The sequence below is a fragment of the Hemiscyllium ocellatum genome, chromosome 17, assembly GCF_020745735.1.
Source record: "Hemiscyllium ocellatum isolate sHemOce1 chromosome 17, sHemOce1.pat.X.cur, whole genome shotgun sequence".
Classification (NCBI taxonomy): Eukaryota; Metazoa; Chordata; class Chondrichthyes; order Orectolobiformes; family Hemiscylliidae; genus Hemiscyllium; species Hemiscyllium ocellatum.
In genome coordinates, this window is record NC_083417.1 from 64772514 (window position 1) to 64793328 (window position 20815).

Sequence of the window (20815 nt, forward strand, 5' to 3'; positions counted from 1 at the left end):
CACTGTGCCACCCATGTTGTCTTCAGGATGGGAACTAAACCTAAATGGGGAATTGTCGTCTTCAGAAAACGGATACACAATGTGATGGGATTGAGAAAATAAATGGAGTAAAATAAAGTTCAAGGTGTTAGATTTTATCACAATCTTCCTATCATTTTTAAAGAGGAAAGCTAATTACAAAACCTGTCTTTCATTGACACTTGTTTCTGTAGAGGTTGCACCGTACCTGATCTTTTCTTGCAGTGTCTCCTGATCTGCAAATTCTCCGACGTGCAACTAAGTTCCTTTTTGTACACCAGAAGCACATTGAGTCCTGGTAACAGATAGGGCAGTTCCATTGTACAGGAAGCACATCCGATCTACTACTAGCTGGTGAATGCCATCCCTTTACCGAACTCTGCAACAGCTTGCCTAGCTGAAACTTCCCAACATCACTAATTGTGATGCCATATCTGTAGTCACACAACACTGACTGTGCCATCATTATTTCTGTGAATGCACACTGTATACAGTCCTGTGTGAATTATACATGAGCGTACAAGCCAGTGCCATTTCACAGTAAAAAAATTACTCCTGTTGCTCCACTTCCAAAACCAGATTCGCCTGTGAATAAAGTAATTGAGGCACAAACAGATGGGTCAGTAATGTGGTCTCATTTAGCTCAGTTGACCATTCACTCTGCTTCCTTCACTTACATTCACAGTTTTCATCCAAATCCACCCTGGGATAAGTTCAAGACGTGTTGTACTATCCCTAGTTGAACTCAAAAGTGTCCATCACCTATAGTCGTAGAACTCCTTACCTCCCTGAACCTTCCTTGAACCTACAGGAATTTAAACCCAAGCTGGTCCTCACCAAAAGATAGCTTAATGATTTGCCTCAAATTCCTTTTGGCTTCATTTGGCCTGAGTGGTGACATATCTTTGTAAATAAGGAAAGAGTTCTATCTTTCTGGCTGAAGAATGGTATTAGGTAAGATTGGGAACCAGTCACTTAACTTCCCAATTGAATAAGAAATGGCATTGTGGTTAAGGCTATGAACTTAGCTAGGAAATAAAATGATATTTATCTCTTTTTGTCATAGAAAATAGCAACAGAAATAGGCCCTTCAACCCTTCGATCCAACTTTGCCAGTCAATATGACCACATTGGATCATGCAATGTTCTCACTTTCTCACCAATCCCTCCCACCCTAAGAACTATGTAGAAATATAGAAATGTGGAAAACAGGTGCAGGAGGAGGCCATTCAGCCTTTTGAGCCAGCACCACCATTCAATATGATTGTGACTGATCATGCAATCTCAGTATCCCCATTCTCACTTTCTCTCCATCTCCCCCCCCCCTCCCCTCCCAGTTCTAGACTTGCCCAACATCAAAACATTCTTCCCACATCTAGCCTGTCCAGTCCCATCAGGACTTTATATGTTTCTACGAGATACCTCCATCATTCTTCCAAATTTCCAGTGAATACAAGCTCAGTCAATCCCAATCTTTCTTCATACGCCAGTCCTGCCATCCCAGGAATCAGTCTGATGAACCCACTGGACTCCCTCAATAGCAAGGACTCAGACTGAGAGACCAAAACTGCACACAATACTCAAGGTGTGGCCTCACCAAGGCCCTGTATAAGTGCAGCAAGGTTTCTTACTCATTCTTAAAAACCTTAAATGTTTTGGCCTCCGCCAATTTCAGTGACAGAGAATTCCACAGGCTCAGCATTCTTTTGATGAAGAAGTTTCCCCTCACCTCTGTCCTAAATGGCCTATCCTATATCCTTAGACTGTGACTGTCGCCCCTGGTCATCAGGAACATCAGTTTTGTGTTTACTCTTAGAATCTTATTCTTCTAAACTCCGGTGAATATGGTCCTAATCAATTCAGGCTCTCTTCAATGTCAGTGATTAGATTAGATTACTTACAGTGTGGAAACAGGCCCTTCGGCCCAACAAGTCCACACCGACCCGCCGAAGCGCAACCCACCCATACCCCTACATTTACCCCTACCTAACACTACGGGCAATTTAGCATGGCCAATTCACCTGACCCGCACATCTTTGGACTGTGGGAGGAAACCGGAGCACCCGGAGGAAACCCACGCAGACACGGGGAGAATGTGCAAACTCCACACAGTCAGTCGCCTGAGTCGGGAATTGAACCCGGGTCTCTGGCGCTGTGAGGCAGCAGTGCTAACCACTGTGCCACCGTGCCGCCCAGTGCTTTCATCCCAGAATGGGATGTGTACGTGAACACATGCAGCTACCCCAGCACCCCAAAAAGAATTTTACATTTTCTTGCTAGCCTACGTGTGTTACTTTTTTTTTTGCTCTACCCCTCAAGTCCCTGTTGTTCATGGGTGAGAATAGATACAATTGAATTTTGATGCAACCAACTGGGCTAAGTCTAAGCATCCATAAAAAAACATTTCCAGTATTGGGAGGCAGGAACTGAGCTCACAGCACTTGGATAGAAGCTCATTTTATTAATAATCTGCCACTGTGGGAGATTTCTCCTTAATTTTATAAAGTCCCCATAGTTTTAGGAGGGTTTTTGATTGAGCCATAGAGACTCAATCTTTGCCAGCCACTCAGAAACTCAGTAGCATGAGGTGGAAATTGGGAAATTCAATGACTTGTTTTGAGTCTTACCTCATATCATTCTCCAGCCAGGAACATAGACGCCGGGCTCACCAGTCTATACTTCCTTGGCTTGTCCTTACCACCTTTCTTAACTAATGGCACCATATCAGCCAACCTCTGGTTTTCCAGCACCTCACTTGTGGCTATCGATGATACAAACATCTCAGCAAGGAGCCCAGCAATCACTTCCCCAGCTTCCCTCAAAGTTCTGGGATACGCCTGTTTGGGTTCTGATGACTTATTTAGCCATTTCCACACATAGGGAATCTAATCTTGTGCATTTTAAGACATCCAGCACCTCCTCTTGTGTAATATGAATACTTTTCAAGATATCACTATTTATTTCCCCAAGTTCTACACACTAATGCAAAATACTTGCTTAGTATCTCCCCTATCTCCTATGGTTTCACACATAGATGGGCTTGTTGATCTTTAAGGGGCCCTATTCTCTCCCTAGTATCTCTTTTGTCCTTAATGTATTTATAGAATCCCTTTGGATTTTCCTTAAACCTAGTTGCCAAAGCTATCTTATGTCCCCTTTTTGCCCTCCTGATTTTCCTCTTAGGCATATTCCTATTGCCCCTATCTCCTCTAGGGATTTGCTCGATCCCAGGCGTCTATACCTTACATTAGTCTCCTTTTTCTTGATCAGGGTCTCAATTTCTCCAATCATCCCCTGCACCTACCAGCCTAGCCCTTTGCACTCGTAGCAACACACTGTCTCTGAACTCCTATTTTTGAGGGCCTCCAAGTTTCCATCCGTCCCTTTTCCTGCGAATAGCCTCTCCCAATCAACTTGTGAAAGTTCCTGCCTAATACCGTCAAAATTGGCCTCTCTTCGATTTAGAAATCTAACTTGAGATCAGGCCTATCCTTTTACATAAATATTTTAAAATTACATTCACTGGTCCCAGAGTGCTCCCGCACTCATGTCTCGGTCACCTGCCCTGCCTTATTTCCTCTGAGAAGGTCACATTTTGCTCCATCTCTGGTAGGTACATCCACATACTGAATAAGAAAAATTTTCTTGAACATTTTTAACAAGTTTTTCTCCATCCAAGCCTTTAACACTATATGGCAGTCCCCAGTCTATGTTTGGAAAGTTAAAATCCCCTACCATTATAATCCTATCATTCTCACAGATGTCTGAGTTCTCTTCACACATTTGCTTCTCAATTTCCTGCTAATGGTTGGGGGGACGCAGAGTACAATCTCAATCAAGTGATCATCTCTTTATTATTTCTCAGTTCTACCCATATAACTTTACTGGACATTGTCCGGGACATTATCCTCCCTCAGTACAGCCGTAATATTATCCTTAACAAAAAATGTTACTCCCTCTCCTCTCTTGCCCCCCCCCCCACTTTCTATCTTTCGTATAGCATCTAAACACTGGAACATTAAACTGCCAGGCTTATCCATCCTGGAGCCACGTTTTGTAATGGCTATGATATTGCAGTCCCATGTTCTCAACCATTCTCTGAGTTCATCTGTCTTACTTGAGAGGCCTCTTGCATTGAAATAAACACAGTTTAATTTATCAGTCTTACTTTATCTTGGTCTCTGCCATGCTGTCGGGCCTTCACTACTTAACTTGCCCTTTCTCTCGACTGTATCAGCCTTAGGTTTATGTCTTTTCTCATTATCTCTTTGGGTTTGCCCACCTCACTAGTTTAAAGCTTGTCAAGCAGGTCTAGCAAATCTCCCTGCCAAGATATTGATCCAGTTCCAACTCCTTATATAGGTCATTTCTACTCAGAAGAGTCAACCAAAGATCCAAAAATGTAAATCCCTGCCCCCGCCCCTCAGCCATGCATTCATCTGCTCTCTCGTCCTATTCCTACTCCCACTAGCTCATAACACCAGGAGTTATCCAGATATTATTACCCTTGAGGACCTACATTTTAATTGTCTGTCTAACTTCCTATATCCTCTCTGCTGAACCTCATCCCTTTCTCTTCCTGTGTCATTGATTCAACACGTATGACAACCTTCATAGAACCATAGAGTCCCTACAGTGTGTAAACAGGGGGGGTCATTTGGCCCAACAAGTCCACACCGTCCCTCTGAAGAGTAACCCACACATCCCTGAACACTATAGGCAGTTTAGCATGGCCAATCCACCTGACCTGAACATCTTTACATTGTGGGAGCAAACCGGAGCACCCAGAGGAAATCCACACAGACATAGGGAGAATGTGCAAACTCCACACAGACAGTTGTCAAAGGTGGGAATCGATCCCAGGTCCCTGGCACTCTGAGGCAGCAGTGCTAACCACTGAGCCACTCAGCCATCGTGCCACCCCTCTCAAAACATCCCACCAAGACACACCCCAGTATCCTGTAACCCTGTATTCCCCACTGCTAACCCACCCAGCATGGCCAGTCCAGCTAACCTGCACATTTTTTGGCTGTGGGAGGAAACCAGAGCACCCAGAGAAAACCCATGAGACACAGGGGGACGTGCAAACTCCACACAGACAGCTGCCCGAGGCTGGAATTGAACGTGGATCCTTAGCGCTGTGAAGCAGCAGTGCTAACTACAGCCTTCTGCTGATTACTCTTTCCATTGAGAATGTCCTGCACCCTCTCTTAGACATTCTCGACCCTGGCAGAGGAAGGCAACACACCATTCTGATATCTTGCTCTTGGCACAGAAAAATCGATCTGTGCTGATTAGAGAGTCCCCAATCACAATCAAACACTTGGAACCTAACAAATCACTTACTGCTCACCCCGGCCCGGACGGAATTTCACATTGGCCCCAAGGTCCCGTACTTCCCGGGGGAGCCTGCGCCCCACAACCTGAGCCGCCTCCGGAATTTTAATTTTGTTTCCTTTCAGGGGGTGAACAGGCGGGCCCTGTATCGACTGCTGCTGCATACAGTCCACCTCTTCTCCCTCATCCACCGTCCGGACATGCCTTGGCGTGCCCATTTGCCACCGGGCGGTGGGGATCCCCACTGGAGGGCTCTCTACGCAGGAGTCCTCCCCCTTTCTCTCGGGGATCTGGGGTGGAGGGTGCTGCACGCAGCAGTCCCCTGCAACCGCAGATTGCGGTGGTTCACGGACTCCCAGCCCAACTGCTTGTTCTGTCGCGCGAGTATATTGGGTGTGGCCATTTGCACTCCCTTTTTGATTTTCTTAAAAACCTCCTCCTCTGCTTTTGGTTGCACTTCAGTCCCACGCTCCTGATCTTCAGGCACCTGGTACGGAGGAGGGAGGGCAGGTCTGAAGACCTCCTCATGGGTCTGCTCCTGGGCCTAGCCAGACTGGCCATAAACAGGTCCAGGCAGCGGGCCGTGGAGGGGGTCGTTAGGGCCGACTGCCTGCCCCTCTTCCGCGGTTACGTTAGGGCCCGGGTATCCTTGGAGAAGGAGCACGCGGTGTCCACCAACACCCTGGAGTTGTTCAGGGAGAGGTGGGCGCCGCAGGGAGTGGAGTGCATCATTTCCCCCTTCAATGCTATTTTGATTTAGTCCCTGCCCTCCCCTTCACTGTTTGATCACACAGCATTGCCCTTTGACGTGAAGGGCACTGCTTGTCACAGGCCACTCGGGTGTTTTCCTATCTTCCTGGTGGTGGAAATTGAATAAAGATTCGTGCACTTTGTGTCTCTCACTGTGTCTTACAACTGCACACACAACATGGGTGCTAGGGAAAAATAAGCACTACCACAGTTAGGCGGGAGTGTGGGGGTTAAAGAAAAAGAAAAAAAGAGAAAAAAATAATAAACAGGAGATAGCATTGCCCTTTGATGTGCAGGGCGCTTCTTGTCACTTTAAAAAAAAAATCCCTTACTATAACAGAGCCAGCCTCGGTACCATAAACCTGGCTGTCAGTGCGATCTTGCTCTGTGAAGCCATCATTCTCTACACTTACCTGTTTGAGATGGGGATAGCCACAGAAGACTCCTACACTATCTGCCTACCTCTCCTACCTTTCCTAATGGTAAACCATATACCTGATTGTACCTGCAGTTTTTCTACTTTCCTGAAACTGCCATCCATTATATCCCCGGCTCCTGTAAATTCCTCATTGTCTCTAACTGTTGCTCCAGCCCATCAGTGCTCCAATAGGATTCACATCCAAACATACATCGTGCAGAGATAATCTCCAGGAACACTGAAATTCTCCCTAATCCCTCACATCTGACAGAAAGAGCACATCTCCCTACTAAAAGCCACCTCTGCCCCTTAAAACAATTAGAATCATAGAGTCATCGAGATGTACAGCATGGAAATAAACCCTCCGGTCCAACTCGTTCATGCCGACCAGATATCCTAACCTAATCTAATCCCATTTGCCAGCACTTGGCCTGTGTTCCTCAAAACCCTTCCTATTCATATACCCATCCATATGCCTTTTAAATGTTGTGATTGCATCAGCCTCCACCACTTCCTCTGGCAGCTCATTCCATATATACACTACCATCTGTGTGAAAAAATGTTGCTTAGGTCCCTTTTAAATTTTTCCCCTCTCACCCCAAAACTATGCCCTTTAGTTCTGGACTCCCCCACCCCAGGGAAAAGACCTTGTCTATTTATCCTATCCATGCCCATCATGATTTTATAAACCTCTATAAAGTCACCCCTCAGCTTCTGGTGCTCCAGGCAAGACAGCCCCAGCCTGTTCAGCCTCTCCCTGTAGCTCAAATCCTCCAACCCTGGCAACATCCTTATAATCTTTTCAGAATACTTTTCACAACATCCTTCCAATAGGAGAGAGACCACAATTGCACAATGTCCTCTACAGCTGCAACATGACCTCCCAACACCTGAAGTCATTGCTCTGACCAATAAGGAAAACCAAATGCTTTCCTCTCTCTCTTACCTACCTGTGACTCCACTTTCAAGGAACGATGAACCTACACTCCAAGGTCTCTTTGTTCAGCAACACTCCCCGAAACCTTACAATTAAGTGTATAAGTGCTGCCCTGATTTGACTTTCCAAAATGCAACACCTCGCATTTATCTAAATTAAACTCCATCGGCCACTCTTCAGCCCATTGGCCCATCTGATCAAGATTCCATTTTAAGCTGAGGTAACCTTCTTCGCTATCCATGACACCTCCAATTTTGGTGTCATCTGCAAGCTTAATAACTACACCTCCTACATTCAAATCCAAATCATTCATATAAATGATGAAAAGCAGTGGACCCAGCACTGATCTGGACACTCTGGAGGCAGGAAACATGTTTCCACTGATGGGTGAGTGCCGAACCAGAGGACACAGCTTAAAAATACGGGGTAGACCATTTAGAACAGAGATGAGGAGAAACTTCTTCACCCAGAGAGTGGTGGCTGTGTGGAATGCTCTGCCCCAGAGGGCAGTGGAGGCCCAGTCTCTGGATTCATTTAAGAAAGTGTTGGATAGAGCTCTCAAGGATAGTGGAATCAAGGGTTATGGAGATAAGGCAGGAAGCGGATACTGATTAAGGATGATCAGCCATGATCATATTGAATGGTGGTGCAGGCTCGAAGGGCAGAATGGCCTACTCCTGCACCAATTGTCTATTATCTATTGATCCATGTAGCCCACCACTGGTCACAGCCTCTGGTTTGGAAAGCAACCCTCCACCACCACTCTCTGTTTGTTCATGGATGGTTCCCTCTCATGCTTAGAAAGCAATTTTTTGTTACAAACAGATCGAAAATTTATTGACAAATGTCAAAATCCCACTGTATGTTCTGCAAAGTATGGAAAGAACTGGAATCCTGAGGGACAAGATGTAAATGTATTTAGAAAAGCAAGGCTTGATTATGGATAGTCAACATGGCTTTGTGCTTGGGAAATCATGTCTCACAAACTTGATTGAGTTTTTTGAATAAGTAACAAAGAAGATTGATGAGGGCAGAGCAGTAGATGTGATCTATATGGACTTCAGTAAGGCGTTCGGCAAGGTTCCCCATGGGAGACTGATTAGCAAGGTTAGATCTCACGGAATACAGGGAGAACTAGCCGTTTGGATACAGAACTGGCTCAAAGGTAGAAGACAGAGGATGGTGGTGGAGGGTTGTTTTTCAGACTGGAGGCCTGTGACCAGTGGAGTGCCACAAGAATCGGTGTTGGGTCCTCTGTTTTTTGTCATTTATATAAATGATTTGGATGCCAGCATAAGAGGTACAGTTAGTAAGTTTGCAGATGACACCATAATTGGAGGTGTAGTGGACAGCGAAGAGGGTTACCTCAGATTACAATCGGATTAGGACCAGGTGGGCCAATGGGCTGAAAAGTGGCAGATGGAGTTTAATTCAAATAAATGCGAGGTGCTGCATTTTGGGAAAGCAAATCTTAGCAGGACTTCTACACTTAATGGTAAGGTCCTAGGGAGTGTTGCTGAACAAAGAGACCTTGGAGTGCAGGTTCATAGCTCCTTAAAAATGGAATCGCAGGTAGGTAGGATAGTGAAGAAGGCATCTGGTATGCTTTGTTTTATTGGTCAGAATATTGAGTACAGGAGTTGGGAGGTCATGTTGTGGCTGTACAGGACATTAGTTGGGCCACTGTTGGAATATTGCATGCAATTCTGGTCTCCTTCCTATTGGAAAGATGTTGTGAAACTTGAAAGAGTTCAGAAAAGATTTACAAGGATGTTGCCAGGGTTGGAGGATTTGAACTACAGGGAGAGGCTGAACAGGCTGGGGCTGTTTTCCCTGCGGTGTCGGAGACGCAGAGGTGACCTTATAGAGGTTTACAAAATTATGAGGGGCATGGATAGGATAAATAGACCAAGTCTTTTCTCTGGGGTCAGGGAGTCCAGAACGAGAGGGCATAGGTTTAGAGTGAGAGGGGAAAGATTTAAAAGAGATCTAAGGGGCAACTTTTTCACGCAGAGGGTGGTACGTGTATGGAATGAGCTGCCAGAGGAAGTGGTGGAGGCTGGTACAATTGTAACATTTAAGAGGCATTTGGATGGATATATGAATAGGAAGGGTTTTGGAGGCATATGTGCCGGGTGCTGGCAGGTGGTACTAGATTGGGTTGGGATATCTCGCCGGCATGGACAGGTTGGACTGAAGGGTCTGTTTCCATGCTGCACATCTCTATGACTCTACAATTGTTTTCTACTTGTAGATAATTTATTAATGAAATAAATATATATGATCTGCAGACTCTGTAAAGAACTGTTTAGATTAGATTACTTACAGTGTGGAAAACAGGCCCTTCGGCCCAACAAGTCCACACCAACCCGCTGGAGCGCAACCCACCCATACCCCTACATTTACCCCTTACCTAACACTACGGGCAATTTAGCATGGCCAATTCACCTGACCCACACATCTTTGGACTGTGGGAGGAAACCGGAGCACCCGGAGGAAACCCACGCAGACACGGGGAGAACGTGCAAACTCCACACAGTCAGTTGCCTGAGTCGGGAATTGAACCCGGGTCTCAGGCGCTGTGAGGCAGCAGTGCTAACCACTGTGCCACCGTGCCGTGTTTTCCACTTGTAGATCATTTATTAATGAAATAAATATATATGATCTGCAGAGTCTGTAAAGAACTGTTGTAGATAATTTATTAATGAAGTTTAAAAAATGTATACACCAGTATACAGTACATGATAGTTTTCGGATTATACAGCTTTCTGCCGAGAGGAGGCGATAGCCAAGGAGGAAGAGGGACAGTCAGCCATTGTTTGCGCACCATCTTTCTTCCAGGAGAGGGCTGACATGCGCAGTGAGCAGGTGAAGGAGGCGGCGAGTGACGGTTGGTGAGTGGGAAAGGGCGCGGAGTTTAAACGGCGGGAGCGGTTGTTGGCGCTATCGCCAGAAGCGGGTGAGGGTGAGTGAGCGAGCTCGGTCAGTCAGTCACCGGGAGGATGGCGGGGAACGGGGTGCTCGTTAACCCGGGCTGGCGGGGCAATTGCTGCTTTGCTCGCGTTTCTTCTGAAGCGCGGCGGTTCGCTGGTGTTAGGGCTGTTAAATATGTCTGTTTTTTAAAAAAGTGTTTCAATGTCTGACAGTTGCCGAATCCTTTTTCCAGAAAAAGAAAGTCCTGCTTATTGTATTTTGTTTTGTTTAAGTGCGGAATATGGTAAACGACTACCCCTTCCCCCAAAAACATGATAAATCGCGTTCTGAGGGAGAAACTCTGCAACAGAACATAAGGCAAACGGCCAAAAACTTACTCCTTTTGAGGACAATTATTTTTGTTTAATCCTTAACCTTCTGTTGTTGTGATCTTCCTTTCCTTAACCTCCCTCTCTCTTTTTTTTTTCTTCCCCCACCCAAAACGAAATTGTGCTGGAAGCTGCATTTCTCATCTGAGTGGAATTTGCCCAGTGGGAAGTTTGCCAGCTCCCGCCCAGTTTGTACATTCCTGCATCAGCCAGTCTGCTCGTTTAGGCTCTGGGACAGGTTAAAATTAGCAGCAACTGTCAGGCTGCTGGTGGCCACTGTGCAATCATCTTTGCAGTCTTCAAAGGGTTTTTATTTTGCACATTCTCTTCAGTGACTGCAGTTCCAAGTGGTTTATGACTTTCATTATGCTCCTCTGTTCCCATTTTTCTGTGTTGTGACTGAGCTTTCAACCTGGCTGTGGAGCTGTTACAGTTTAGTCTCCTGTAATCTGACTTCTCGGTACACACTTGCATCATGTATGATTAGGGACGCTGGATATGCTACAATTTTTCTTGCCTTTTTTTCAAAAACAGAGGTCGGTTGTCATTTAAACTGCAATCAACTAACTCAGTAAGCAAGCCCACTTGTCACAACAAAGTCTGACAAAAGGAATGAAACCAAACTGACCGCCTGGCATTATCCCAGGTCTTGGAAATGACAACAGCAAGGCAAAAGTGAGGACTGCAGATGCTGGAGATCAGAGTCTAGGTGCTGGAAAAGCGCAGCAGGTCTGACAGCATCGGAGGAGCAGAAAAATTGACGTTTCGGGCAAAAGGCCTTCATCAACAATGAGGCCAGTGACTGCAGCAAACACAGCAGTACTGACCCTGCAAACTACTTCCAATTAGCACCTGGGGCTGGAGTTGCCACAGTAATAAGTAGTCACAAAATATGCTAGACACTACCACTACCATCTCTGGGTGATCTACCAGCAAGACAGACCCAGTATAGATGTTGAAACAGTGATATGCATTTGGGAGGGTGTTGCCCTGGATGTCTTTTAATGTTGGTTCCAGACGTCAAAGTTTAATAGCATGAGGTCAGATATAGGCAAGGAAACTTATGACTTGTCTAACCCTACATGAATGGAAAAATCTGCCTGGAACTTATCAGGTGGACTAAGTGGAAAATTAAGTTCAAACTCCTATCCAAGTACACAATTTTAAGCTAACATTTCACAGAACACTGGGATGCCACAATATTGCATCTGCACTTAACTCTGATAAGATTTGATCAATCCTCTTGCTCTGGTAGAAGTAGACCATTTGACGTCTCCCGTATAAAGGTAATTGGAATTGCAGTGGCAACATTCCCTCCTTGCACAAGCTATGGGGTTGGTGTAATATGTTTATGGGTAGAGCACTCTTTAACATCTAGAAAAGAGGTAATAGAATAGTTGATGTCAGTGATTTCATTCTGCTTTTGAGACCCTTTATTTAAACTGCTAACTACTTGAGTGACTTGCTTCACCATTTCAATGGACATTTAAGAATTAACCACAATACTGTGAATCTGGAGTTATCTGTAAGTCAGTCCAGGTGAGAGATCCTTCTCAAAAGATCATTAATGAACCATGTGAATTTTTACAATTGTTGAAATATTTTGGTCATTGTTAGACTTTCAGTTCCAGACTTTGAAAATTTAAAATTGACTTTCTGCCATGGTTGAATTTGAATCCAAGTCCTCAAAGCATTAGAGTCATAGCGATGTACAGCATGGAAACGGACCCTTCGGTCCAACCTACCCATGCTGACTAGATATCCCAACCCAGTCTAATCCCACTTGTTTGTTTTAGAGCCAATATCCCTTTCATCATATCCCAAGGGTGCACCAAGTCTGTTCAATAAGATCATGGTGGGGTATAACAATGCAGATGAATTTGGGCTCCTTGTACACAAATCATAAAGTTAAGTGCAGGTACATCCATCAAATAGGAAGGCAAAAGGCCTGCTAGGCTTTATTAAAATGGAATGAATAAGAATGTCTTGATAATATGTGTAGTTGAGGCTCCAGCTATGGAGTACTGTATATAGTTTAATCTTACATAAAATGGATAAACTTACAGTTGATGGTTAATGTAAAGATTCGCTGCTGCTAAGAGAGTGTGGTCTAGTCAGTCTGCTGAGACTGTTCAGTATTCAATAAGATAGCTATTGTCATCAAGTCTATTTTTTGCACTTGTTTACCACATTGACAGTCTTCCAGTAAAAGGCCTCCTCTAACTGCAGCATTGTATATAGTCAGTGTTCTCTGGGTGAAAATTTCCAAAATTAAAAGACCCTAATTAGAAAGTCCTCATCTGTTCTACCATATTATACTGTCTACCAACTTTTTGCCCATTCACTTTATCTGTCTACAGATGTTTAGCAGAGTCTGTCACTTTCATAACTTGCTTTACTAGTTATCTTTATAACAGCGGCAAATTTGGCTGTAATAGAACAGTTGCCAACATTCAAGTCATTAGTAAAGATTGCAAATAGTTGGATCTCAAATGTGGTTCCCTATGGAACGCCTATCATTACAGTTTATCAAACAGAAAGTGGTCAGTTTGTTTTTCTGGCTAATTTCTGTCAGAAAGCATGTATGATGAATTCTTGGGTACAGCTTTATCCACCCTTGTTAAATTTTCAGAGGACTGTACTTTTTTTTCAGGTAATATTTCATTTTCACGAGCAGAATCAGCATGGTTTGGTTTTCTATAGGTACTACTACTGTTGCTAGCAGATGTTTGTATTTTTTTTTCAATGACTGCTAAGTTAACTGGCTTATAGTTTATCTGAATGATTCATTGAGTGTAGTTAAGCCTGAAATTAACAGGTCTTTTTGGGGATTTCAGAAAATCCAGAGGTAAGGAATCTTAGATGGACTGGATGTGAAAGACCAGCTATCATTTTAGCAAATGGCAGAACAGTTGACCTAATGCTGCTTCTATTTTATTTTTGTTTTATAATTGACACCACATAACTTAATTTTCTTTGTGGCCTTGCTGTGTGCAAATATGGTTGGATTTTCAGAAGTAATTAGTGATTTTATGTTGTCCTTTTGTGACATTGATTTTGTTCTTTTGTCTGTGGTGTTCACTACAACAGTGGAAAATGTTTTGTTACTTTCATTGATTGGAAAACACCAAGTGGATGCAGCATAAGACTTGGAATGGGTATAAGTCTTTAACATGCTCTCTTTCAAACCATTTAGAGTCAGAGATGTACAGCATGGAAACAGATCCTTCTGTCCAACCAATCCATGGCGACCAGATATCCCAGCCCCATCTAGTCCCATCTGCCAGCACCCAGCACATATCCCTCCAAACCCTTCCTATTTATATACCCATCCAAATGCCTCTTAAATGTTGCAATTGTACCAGCCTCCACCACATCCTCTGGCAGCTCATTCCATACACGTACCACCCTCTGCGTGAAAAAGTTGCCCCTTGGGTGTCTTTTATATCTTTTCCCTCACCCTAAACCTATGCCCTCTAGTTCTGGACTCCCTGACCCCAGGGAAAAGACTTTGTCTGTTTATCCTATCCATGCCCCTCATAATATTGTAAGCCTCTATAAGGTCACCCCTCCGTCTCCGACGCTCCAGGGAAAATAGCCCCAGCCTGTTCAGCCTCTCCCTGTAGCTCAGATCCTCCAACCCTGGCAACATCCTTGTAAATCTTTTCTGAACATTTTCAAGTTTCACAACATCTTTCCGATAGGAAGGAGACCAGAATTGCACGCAATATTTCCAACAATGGCCTAACCAATGTCCTATACAGCTGCAACATGACCTCCCAACTCCTGTACTCAATACTCTGACCAATAAAAGAAAGCATACCAAATGCCGCCTTCACTATCCTATCTATTTGCGACTCCACTTTCAAGGAGCTATGAACCTGCACTCCAAGGTCTCTGTTTAGCAACACTCCATAGGACCTTACCATTAAGTGTACAAGTCCTGCTAAGATTTGCTTTCCCAAAATGCAGCACCTTGCATTAATTTGAATTAAACACCATCCGCCACTTCTCAGCCCATTGGCCCATCTGGTCCAGATCCTGTTGTAATCTGAGGTAACCCTCTTCGCTGTCCACTACACCTCCAATTTTGGTGTCATATGCAAACTTACTAACTGTACCTCTTATGCTCACATCCGAATCATTTATGTAAATGACAAAAAGTAGAGGACCCAGCACCGATCCTTGTGGCACTCCACTGGTCACAGGCCTCCAGTCTGAAAAACAACCCTTTAAATGCATTCATGGTTGTATTAGTTTGGAAAAAAAACACAGTTTGAATACTAGTGCTTTTAGAAGAATAAATGTTGACCAGGACAATGAGATAAATTTCTCTGATTTTCAAAATAATGCCATGGTGCCTGTTTACATCTTTCTGAGAGAGCAGATGTTACTCCATGTAATGATTCATCTGAAAGGCAGTGCCTGTGTCCAACAGTGCAACTATTTATGTCTCAAGTGCTAGGCAATAACCACCTCCAGCAAGAGACCGTCTAGCCATTGCCACATAACATTCAAAGGCGTTATCACACCTGAATCCCTCATCAACATCCTGACTGTTGCCAGTACCCAGGAGCTACATGCTGGCTACAAGTGTGTCAGAAGCTAGGAATTCTGCAGCAAGTAATTCCCCTCTGTCTTCCCAAAACATGTCCACCACCTACAGTCTACAGGGTTGTGATGGAATAATCTTTGCTTGTCAAGATGAGTACAACTCCCAGCACCACACGATGCTTTGCTTTGGATGATGTCAAGCTGCCTTCTTGATTTAAACTCCCATTTTCAATATTCATTTCCTTCATCAATGCAGTGGTGGTTACCATCTACTGCAACTCTCTCTCTTCAAGGCTTCTTTTGACAACACCTTGCAAACCTGAGGCCTCTATCACCGAGAAGAGTAAGTGTAGCACATGCAAGGACATGAATGCCACCGCCTGCAAGTTCCTCTACAAACTGCACACCTTTCTGACTTTGAACTGTTCCTTCGTCATCACCAGGTCTAAATTGCTTTCTAATAGCATTGTAAGTAAGTCTCTACCCAGAGGTCTGCAGCTATTTAGGAAGGCAGCTTATAAGCATCTCCAGAGCTGTTAGGGATGGTCAATTTTTGCATCCCATGAATAATTTTTAAAAGGCCTTCAGTGCCACAGAATGTCAATATAGATAGTCATGCTCAATCATCTCGTGTGGGGCTTATACCCACAAACTTTAGATTCCGGTGTCAATACTACCAAGTCAGTCATGACTGACTTGAAGGAAGACTGTTCTAGAGGTTTTGAAACTTTATTACTGATGGATACTTGTAAATACAGTAGCTGTAGAAAGGATGTTTCCCTTGTCCTGAACAATGGGGATAGTCTCAGGATAAAAGCTGAGCCATTTAGGACTGAGATAAAGAAGAACCTCTTCACTTAAAGAATAGTGAACCTTTGGAATGCTTTACCGGAAAGACTGAAAACTCACTAAGTTTGAGAGATTTATAGGCATATGAGAATAGGGAGTTGCTGTAGATGATCAGTCATGACTCTCTGGCGGACTAGACTCCGGACTGAAGGGGACACTGGCTCCTAACACATTTATAGATGGTTATACGTTTGACACCTGTTTTTAAAATCTATGCTCTTGCATTTTGATACAAATTGCCAAAAGGTGTAAGCAGTGCTTGTTGCTACTAGAACCCAATCTGTTTGCTGTTTTGAACCTCATCACCACAACATCCTTTTTCCCCTTAGTCTAATTGGGGAAAGATTGCTCCAATCTCTCGAGTATAAATACAACAGTTCATGATGATTTATTTGCTGCTTCATTTTCTTTTAGGTTACAGATAGCAAATTGTCCAAAAGAGAAGGATAAAGGAGAAAATGTCTCTTCATAGTGTGGAAGCAATGCTGCGAGGCCCTTTAAAACGCCTGAGACAGCAGCCTTCTGAGAGTAATGGAAGTGACAATGGTGAGTTGCAATGTTAAACTACAAGCCGTTCCTCCCTGAAATTGCTCCCATTCATAAAACTGTACAGCACAGAAACACACCCTTTGGTCTAACTCATCCATGCTGACCAGATATCCTAAATTAATCTAGTTCCATTTGCCAGCATTTGGACCATATTCCCCTCAACCCCTCCTATTCATATATCCGTACAGGTGCCTTTTAAATCTTGTAACTGTATCTGCCTCCACCACTTCCTCTGGCAGATCATTCTATACACATGCCTCCCTCTGTGTAGAAAACGTCACCCCTTGGGTTGCTTTTAAATCTTTCTTTACTACTTTGCTCACCTTAAACCTATTCCCCTAAGGTTTTGGACTCTTCCTATCCTGGGGAAAAGATTTGATGCTTCTGAGCTGTCAAAATTGGATGGAGAGAATCTTCTTGTGTGTTTTTGCCCACTCGCTCTTTGTGATGGAATTTATTTTACTCTACTGACATGGTGGGTCAGGTTGTCATTCAAAATTGAAATTTGTTTGGAATGTGAAAGAGCTGATGTTTACAATATTCTGCATCCTCTTGAGGTACCACATACTGTTGAGAAAATAGAGAATCACCAGGAGATGCAGAGAGTTCTTCAAGAAGTAGGTCTTTTATTTGCAAACAAAAAGCCATGACACTGAAAGCAGATTCTTGAATGCCCACGAACCTCTAGGTCTGTGGATTTTTATTTTTTTAATCCTGTTTCTGTTAGCTTATCAGCATGTCCAACTATATTAATCAAAGTACCTCACTCTAGCTACGCAGTAAACCACTGATGTTAATTTCCACTATCTCTTTAGTTGTATATTCTACTTAATGTTATTCTAATGTCATGGTTAGATATTTATTGCTAACTCTCTGCTACAGTGATTTTCAGTTCCAGACTAGCCTGTCATGATAGATATTTAGCTATTCCATCTGTTACAATAGTCTCCTGAATCAAGCTGACTGTACTAACTATTAATTAGATATTTTAATGTCGTGTTCCAAATATCTATTGTCCCAATCCTGTCATAAAAACACTTGACAGAGGAACATGCATTATGACTTGTTATCTTATCTCGCCATAGTGACCTTTCAGCCTTAACCTTACGCTGCTAATTGGTGTAAGAGCATTCCACTGTTCTTATCCCATCCTGCCTTCCACAGATTGCCAGTGGTCTTCATGCTTTAACCCTTCCCATGCTTTAGTGTTCCTTATTTTCCATAATACTTGTGGAATTCTTCTGGGACGTTTTTTAAAGGAATTGTGTGTTTGTATAGGATACAGCAGTTGCTGGTTCATTCTAGACGCATTGACAAGGTTAGATTGTCACCACTGCCATTCTACCTGCATGGGGTCCAGAATGAGGATTGCTTAAAGTAGGATTGGTGGCTATAAACTACTTTATCTGTACTTTGCCTGAGACCTATCTAATGATCTGTGGTAGACAATACGCCATGCAGAGTCTTTAGAGCAGGTACTGTTCTTAATATGTTTTATTGTATGATAGCAACAACTATAACTACTTTACAAGTCAGGCAATTTTAATGAGGATTCTCTGAAGTTGTACTGAATACATCTGGTCTGTATAAAGGTGTGTATAGGACTCTGAGCTCCACCCATTATATCAATATTTCTGTCTGTCGGTGGAGACGATGTAATGTTAGATCTATTATTACTTACCTGTTTTCTCTCCTGTAGTACATGCCCACTAACTAAGCTTATTAGTATACATCAGCACTCACTTGTCTATAAATTTATTGCTCCAGAACTGCAATCAAAATCCTTGAAATCCAAACACTTGCCACCTTTGCTACTTATCAAGTCACATTTTACACATGGGCCTGCTTATGGGTTGCTTAGTTGCAACACATCTATGCTGCAAGTTACAATACTGTGGTTGTAATAAGACCTAGTCTTTTTCTGCAGAAATAAAATTTTGATATTTTGTTTTACAGCCTTCCAAAGTGATCAAAAAGATGTTTTGGTGATGAGCTGAATTTTCTAAACCAAAACATTTAATCTCTGCCAGGAGCCTTTCCTTGCTCCCTTTCTGGATGCTTGCATTTCCCAACTTGACTTTTTATTCTAGGTCTAAATTTTCTGCTTGTACAATAACTTCTTGATGTCTACACTACTTCCTTGCTTGTAAATATGTTATTTCATTCTCCTAACATAACATCTCTCTGGTCAAATAGTTCATCAATGTGGCATATTCTAGTCCTTTCATAATCATTCAATTTCAAACCGTCCAGGCATCCCTGGATTAATGCAGTAGGACAAATCCAATCCACCTCAACAAGCTGGTCTAATCAGCAAAGTGAAAGACGTCTGTCATACTACCAAGTGCCATTTACTCAGCCAATGACCTATTGACTGACGTCTGTTTGGTCAATGTCCTAGATTGGCCAGCATCTTTACTGTAGACCTTACCTAAGGTCAGAAGTAAGGATATTTGTTGAAATGCTATGTTTGGTACTATTTACAATTCCTTGGGCAATGAGGCAGACTTTTGCATGTGTAGCAATAGCTAGGCAGCATTCAAACTTGGGCTAATAAGTGGCAATTAACATCAGCAAAAGAGTAAGCTACTTTTACTTGACATTATCATAGTTGAATGTCCCACCATGAACATCCTAGGGTCCCTTTCAATCACATTAGCAAGTCATTCCTATAATAGGTTGGATGTCGTTTGGCAAATACCAGCCCCCCCACCCCCCCAAAAATCCCTCCACTAAGCATGTTTACCACCTACAAGACACTATTTTGGAGTGTGACAAAATATTCTCTGCTGCCTGGATGAGTGCTGTTCCAGCAACATTGACTTCAAGACCAACCAACTCAAAGCAGGCCACTTGTTTGTCACATGAACCACTGGTGCACAATAGCAGCAGTGTGCAATTCTAACCACAAGATTCACTGCAGCTACTTGTCACGGCACTTTTGGTAGCAATTTCCATATTTACAACTTTTACTATTCGAACAAGCATGGAGCTCCAACAATTGCAACTCTTCCTTCAAATTGCATGTATCGTGACTTTAAGGTGCACTCTTTTTATTCCTTTATTATCAGGTGGTTAAAATCTTGGAATGGTCTGTACCAGATCACAATTACCTCTTAAGCCACATCTAATCAAAGGCTGGTTTGCTATCATTTCCTTGGGTAACTGGCGATAGAAAATGTTGGCCTTGCCAGCAAATCTCTTATTTGTTTTAATTTATTTTTGTATGTGATGAGACCAGCACCTACAGTTGAACTGAATGGCTTGCTGGGCTATGTCGGGATATTTCAGTCAACCACATTGCTGTGGATCTGGCTCTCATAGGCCAAATAAGATATGAATAAATATAATCCTCTACCAGATATTGGTGAATTCCAACAACAGTCCAGTAGTTTCCTGATACTTAATGAGACATTTTCCTGTTTTTACTATTTTAGCTTAAATTTCACAAGTTAAAATTCTTCATGTCTTGGTATTTAGTAAATGTGCTGTGATTCAACTTGAATAAATCAGAGGTGCAAAAACAGATTGCCTGTGATTTTGGTGTCCAATATTTATCCTTTTGATTGTATTGATCTCTATAATGTGATGTGTGCAATTTCCCACAAGCTACCACATTCATTGAGAATAACTCTTCCAAACTAGTGCCCTTCTTGCTATTTTAACAAATAACATTAATAGTTGACCAAAGACAAAATTTGTATTTTGTTTTTAAAATTGCATGTGGAAAATCTTTTTTATTTTGAGATTAAGTATATTCTCTGATTCATTAATAGAGTTCTGATTTACAGTGCTACCACAAGCCCCTCTAAAGATGCAGAAATCTTCCTTGGATGAAGAAAGAGAAAACGTAAATCCTATGGACTCTGTTTTTACTTCCTCCAAGACATTTCGAGCCCTAGAGCAAGAGATCAAACCAGACACTCCTGTGGTTCCATCAGTAAAATCGAGGCTTCACAGACTTGCTGCAGAGAGGAAAGCTTGGGATTCTGATGGTATGATCTTTTTCTCGCAGTATGATTCAAGTTTCCATGCTGTTTTTAAACTTAGTACAACCAGCTGATAGGGACATCACTGTAGGCACTAGCAGCCTTCTTGTAG

The 20815-nt window shown here is 43.0% G+C and overlaps 1 protein-coding gene across 10 annotated transcripts in view; it reads left to right on the forward strand.

The window, feature by feature from the left end:
- The first annotated feature begins 10305 nt into the window (after positions 1–10305).
- The window catches only part of LOC132824018 (anillin-like), a 61434-nt gene continuing 50924 nt past the window's right edge, over positions 10306–20815 (forward strand). For 5 of the 10 annotated variants that reach the window (XM_060838249.1, XM_060838256.1, XM_060838258.1 and 2 more), the window contains exons 1-3: positions 11472–11491; positions 16580–16711; positions 20506–20709. In XM_060838249.1, coding sequence (XP_060694232.1) covers positions 16624–16711; positions 20506–20709 — 292 coding nt within the window. In that variant the 5' untranslated portion in view covers positions 11472–11491; positions 16580–16623. Of the gene's footprint in view, positions 10426–11471; positions 11492–12281; positions 12302–16579; positions 16712–20490; positions 20710–20815 lie in introns of those variants that run through there. The other 5 variants (XM_060838251.1, XM_060838250.1, XM_060838252.1 and 2 more) reach the window with 5 other exon arrangements.